The following is a 6,000-nucleotide window of genomic DNA, read 5'->3' on the forward strand; positions in this document are numbered from 1 at the left end:
GATGGAATATTTTTCGAAAATAATAGTTATTATAAGAGTGCATCTATCACTTATCATGACTTTCCACCGCTTAATGCTGACAATTAGCTTTTTAATTCCTCACCGTCGATCTTAAAACCACTGTTTAGAAGGCTAGGATCATCCAATCTATGCATATCTCACATCAAATTCCATCAATAGAAGGCCTACGTCACACTACTGTTCTTCCTCCCAAATTTTCGTCTTCAAAGTCCAAAACATCTGCAAGAATCATACAGTACGCTAAGTACTCAGTTCGTACAAATGGGACAGTGATTCGCTTATCCAGACCATTGATTTGTTGGAAACCAAACTGGATGGACCATCCACAGAAAGATCTATACATTGAATTGTCCTAGACGTAGATTTTTTTGGCATTTTATTAGTTGGATGGGTACTATTACTGCAGTTTCTCGATTAACCGTCTATTCGTTGACTACTACTGATATGTTTAAGACATTACCATCTAAAATATTTTTTTTCATTGCATCAGACATTCAGATTGTGGGCCATAATATAACCGGTTTGGATCACTAAAAAATGGGCCCCACACGTAGAAGCTGAAAGCCCGTACGGTTTTGGGCACTCGAGCATTCATTAAACCAGAAATGTGAATGGTTATAAATTATAAGCAGGTGGATGAATCAAAGCTCTGTGCATCTTGCAAATAAATGTTCTATGCAAACATTTCTCCCGATCAGAACCGTTGATCTAGTGGACCACCCTGTGAATGAGCTAGAATCCGAAAATTTAATGATTGGACGAATTTGATTCCATTTTGAGATATTTTTGAATTAAATGCTGACCATAGAAATTAATAATCATTTCATCTGCAGGCCACTGATCGAACGGCTACCAAATTCAATCCCTTGATTTGAAGAAAAGTGAACAATCCCACTTGGTGGCCCATCAGTAATTAAGTAAACCTAGTGGTAGATGGGCTACAACCAAAGAACTTAAACTGATTGGATTCCAAGGGCTATGCATAGATTGCCTAAACATTGAAATTTCACGATTGGTTCAATTTCTGGGGTATGGACCATCTACAGTAAGGATTGGTAAACGTACGGTCTGGATCACGTAGACTTGAACAGAAGACCTTTTCCTTTGAACTTGAATTGTTATTTTAGCGCTTTCTCATCTTTAAGATTATTATATTTGTCTACCTTAACACATGTTTATGATATAAATAAAACACTCTATCACCCTCTCTTCAACTATTCCATTGTGGAGTCCTTTTCAACTACCAAACCCCATCTTTCCTCTCCTCATTTTTCTTCCTTTTGCCTGTCATTTTCCAAAGATCTCTCTCTCTCTCTCTCTCTCTCTCTCTCTCTCTCTCTCTCTCTCTCTCTCTCTCTCTCTCTCTCTCTCTTTGTGTATCTCTGTCAATCAAATGGGGGGAAACTCTCCATGCGCTTCCTGCAAATTGCTACGACGAAGATGTGCAAAGGACTGCATTTTCGCCCCGTTCTTCCCTTCCGACGACCCCCAGAAATTCGCCATTGTTCACAAGGTCTTCGGCGCCAGCAATGTTAGCAAAATGCTACAGGTTCCATTCTCTCTATTGATATTTCTACCTTTATATCTATGTACGTATGTATGTATGTATTATACATCTGTCTCTCTCTATATATGGAAATGGTACTACGAGGTCGACCTCATGGGAACTTCCCATGAGGTCAAGATGCGTGGGGCCCACCGTGATGTATGTCGAACATCAACACCGTGAATTTGATGGGTCACCTTTAGGTTATGGGATATGCCAAAAATCAACCGTATACAGAACTCAGGTGGGCCATACCATCTAAAATCATGTGAAGATATGCCTAAAACATATAAAAGCACTTGGTGGGGCCATCTGAGTTTTGAATGTGACTGAAATTTGGTATGACCGTCATCCTAGTGGAACACGCACAATGGATGGGATGGATTTGTGAACCACATCTCAGTGGGCCCAATAAATGATTATCAATATTTTAATGGGAGGATAACCCATCTCAACTGTTGTACGTGGTGTGGCCCACCCAAGTCATGGATTGAATTGATTTTTACGTGGGCCATCATGGAATGGTGGATCTTACTGATGGTGTTGATTTTCAACACACATCACGGTGGGGCCCACACAGCTCGACCTCATGGTAAGTTCCCATGAGGTCGTCCTCATAGTACCATTTCCTACACACACACACATATATATATAGTGATGCTTTTCTTTTTTTTTCTTTTATCACACGGACTCAAGCTGCAGTGGAATTTCACTGCAATGGGTTACCACTGAGGCATGAGCAAGGACTCTATCATGCTTGTATGCATGTGTGGAAGAATGTATTTCAGATGCCAACCAGTCGGTTTTTGCGTCGGCCGCGTCTCAGGATCATGCGTATGTCACCATCCACAGGAGCCCACATGATAAGATGTTCCTTTGATTTGAACCATCCATGTTCTAGTTAGTACGATATAAGAGGCATTAGGCGATAATCACGCTTCAGTAATGATACTAACACTTGATTTTTAGATCTGAAAGGGGTAGCACTGATGATTTTCGTTTCATTGTTATAAATAAACTACAGATAATGATAGTCACAATAATATATTCGGTGTTAATTTTTACGGGTGGCTCTTATAGCACAAATTCTATAACATGGACGGTTCAGATCATAACATGTGGGCCCCAGTGGGCAATAGACACAAACAATATCTATGCCGACACAACATGGAACTGCTATTTACGCCCACCCATTTTGATACATACACCCTTCCTTGTCTGCTTTTGATGATAAAATATTATAGAGTTGTAACATGTATTACCATAAAATAATATAGAGTTGTAACATGTATTACCAAAAGAAAAAAAGGGTGTATTTACCAAAGAAGGTGGGTGTAACTAGTGGCTCTGATACAGGGCATTTCCATTGTTATTGTTTTTCCTCTTAAACTCCTGTTGGGACATGGAGTTCATAACTTCATATGGGCTATTTTTCACACAGGAGCTTCCAATCCAGCAGAGAGCTGATGCAGTGAGCAGCCTAGTCTATGAAGCGAATGCGAGGGTGCGGGACCCCGTCTACGGGTGTGTCGGGGCGATCTCGTACCTACAAAACCAAGTGTCTCAGTTGCAAATGCAGCTAGCTGTGGCCCAAGCAGAAATATTGTGTATTCAGATGCAGCAGGAGCCCAGCTTGCCAGACCAACAAATGGAAGCTGATGAGAAATCATTTGTCACGCCCAATAACCTAAACAGCCTTCCTCAGTTCATGAACTATGGCACTTCTAGCAATGTAACAATTCAAGAGCCTCTTAAGAGAGAGTCTCTTTGGACATGATATGGTTTTCTAATGAAATGGTTTAAATGTTTTCCATGTTTCCTTCTTATGTGTAATCGTACATTCATATGTGAGAGAGAGAGAGAGAGAGAGAGAGAGAGAGAGAGAGAGAGAGAGAGGAGGTTATATGGGTGAAAATTACATAAATGAAAACCTTGGTTTAGGAAACATAAGCAAATGAGAGAGGGAGAGGGAAAGCTAAGTACTTGATAATTATGAAATTATTGTAGAGAGATGCTCTCTCAAAGCACTTATAGTGTTCTTAGTTGTAATGGGACACTTAGTCTAATCTGTTAATCTAGAACGTTCATTAGATCCACTGTATATTTTATGGGGTACCATGAAAAAATCACACTAATCTGACAAATATTAACCATTTGATCAATGGCCTTAAATACGGATGGATAAGATCATTTATATAAAAATTAGATCTAAGTAACAATTTGATTCATCTATTTGTTGGGGACTATCATAGATTGCTTATGTTTAAATCACTTTTATTAAGCAATGGCAGCCATCCAATTGAAGAATTGGAAAAAGAATGGATATAGAAAATAAGATCAAATCAAGGATGGATTGGATAATCGTGGTAGCCCATGAAAATGTATTTTAATTTATTGGACAGTTCAAATGGATGGATTGGACTGTCCAAGTTAACTATCTGAGAGCACTGGACCATTTCTCATATTGTAAGTAATTTATACGAAATGCCAATCTTTGGCGTCTTATGATGGTATCAGAGCTGAGAAAGAATCTCGGCTGTTCATTCATCCAACTCATCTAAAGTTGGCATATCCTAAAAATAACTAATCAAAAGACTCTCAATTATTCCTATAATTATATCAAGATTTACAATTAAGACATTTTCTAAGCCCATGCACGTGTACAATAATTCTAATGCACGCATCACTGCATGTGATAGCGTTGCGTGGCTGACAGGTGCAATATCCAAACCATCCATAAGGTGGTCCTGACCATGTCTATATTCTCTCCTAAAAATAAATCTAACCCATTAAACATGTGGGCCCCAGATACATTTGGACGGTTAAAAAAACTTCAGACACCCCATAAATTTATTTTGTAAACTTAGGACCATCTTACTATTGGACAGACCTAATTATGGGGTGAAAGCATCATAGTGGTACAACTGCAATGAATGGATTTGATCTCGTACCAACGTGCCATGTTAGAACATGTGGTGTCCTGTGCATTAACATCATTGTAAAAGCGTGTGGACTTAGCAAAGCTGGACGCTCAGTACCTATAGCGTACGGAGTAAACTCTGTAGGACCCACCGTGATGTGTGTGTCTTATCTACGCCGTACATCCGATTTAACAGCTCATTTTAGGGCATGAGCAGAAAATTTAAAAATTTCGAAATCTCAAGTGAACCACACCACAGGAAACAGTTGGTATGATGACATCCACCGTTAAAACCTTCCCAGGGTCTACAGTGATGTTTATTTGTTATCTAAACTTTTCGTAAGGTCACATAGACACAGATGAAGAGAAAATATAAATATCAGCTTGATCAAAAACCTCTGTAGCCTCCAAAATTTTTCCAACGGTATACATTCAAATTCTACTATTTACTTTGGTGTGGTCCAATTGATCTTTGCATATGATTCAATTTTGGTCTCTTGCCCTAAAATTAGCTGATAAATCGTATGGATGGCGTGGATAAGACAAATACATCACGGTGGGCCCCACATAGACAGTAAAATCAAAGAAAGCAAAAAGACCTATGTTAGAATTAAAATTAAAAAATAAAGAAAGAAAACCAGGAGAGGTGGGCGTATGTCAGGAAACGTCGGTAAGTAGGGGAGTTGGAGTCAACCCTAGCATGTGAGATATGGAGTAAACTAGGGTTTTTCTTTCTTACTTGTTAAACAAACAAGTGTCCAACTGATTAACGTGTGGTGGCCTCTTTGCCCTTCCCCATAACATGATTTTTACTTCATATTCTCTTCCCAACTCCCCTACTTCTCTTCATCTTCTGTCCATATGTATGCAATCCCAACTCATGTATTGTATACAGCCTTGTTGTGAAATCCGGTCCCTTCATTAGGAGGGATCCACTTGGAATGTACAGTGGACCAAGAAACAGACTATTATGGTCATCAGATGGGCCACATGTGTACATTGAATAATGGCCGTTGGATAATTCCTTCAAATGATCCATTTTAATTCCATGTTGTCCACCTGATGACTAGACTGGTTTGATTTTCTGCACAAGAGCTATAATGTGGAGCCCTACAAGATCAACGGTGTGGATCTCATGGAAGAGGGTAGGATTCGGATGGGTACTCTCGCAAGTATCCATGCATTTCATTGGGACCACTTAAGGATGTTTGCTAGAAAACAAAGCTAAGGGTCGCTATAGGATAATACATCACAATTATAGTCGTTGGATCTAGATTATATTCAGTGATCCAAGCCATTGATCTGACTATCAATGAGGCGGCCTAAAAAATTCTTCAAGATTGCCTTCCAAGAAAAATTTCAACATGGTTAAATCCTAAATTTCCAAATCAATGGTCTAGAAGGAAAAGATTCGTATAAAACCAAGTTGTCAAATATTCTAATAAAAGAACTTTATTTTTAGATATCCTCCATTGGTACTGCTCATCCATGTTATAAACGGTTCGGATCACTG

At 39.1% G+C, this 6,000-nt stretch overlaps 1 protein-coding gene across 1 annotated transcript; it reads left to right on the forward strand.

The window, feature by feature from the left end:
- Positions 1-1,369: 1,369 nt before the first annotated feature.
- On the forward strand, positions 1,370-3,344 carry LOC131254052 (LOB domain-containing protein 12-like). Its single transcript, XM_058255090.1, has 2 exons — positions 1,370-1,570; positions 3,009-3,344. Exons 1-2 carry the CDS (start codon positions 1,415-1,417, stop codon positions 3,342-3,344), a joined length of 492 nt encoding a protein of 163 aa, XP_058111073.1. The 5' UTR covers positions 1,370-1,414.
- The last annotated feature ends 2,656 nt before the right edge of the window (positions 3,345-6,000 follow it).

Source organism: Magnolia sinica, chromosome 8 (assembly GCF_029962835.1).
Source record: "Magnolia sinica isolate HGM2019 chromosome 8, MsV1, whole genome shotgun sequence".
In the NCBI taxonomy this organism is placed as follows: Eukaryota; Viridiplantae; Streptophyta; class Magnoliopsida; order Magnoliales; family Magnoliaceae; genus Magnolia; species Magnolia sinica.

Bases quoted from the DNA above. Each gene is read 5' to 3' on its own strand.
- LOC131254052 (XM_058255090.1), top strand. From the start codon at position 1,415: ATGGGGGGAAACTCTCCATGCGCTTCCTGCAAATTGCTACGACGAAGA. The intron at 1,571-3,008 runs GTTCCATTCTCT...TTTTTCACACAG, and splicing joins ATGTTAGCAAAATGCTACAG to GAGCTTCCAATCCAGCAGAG.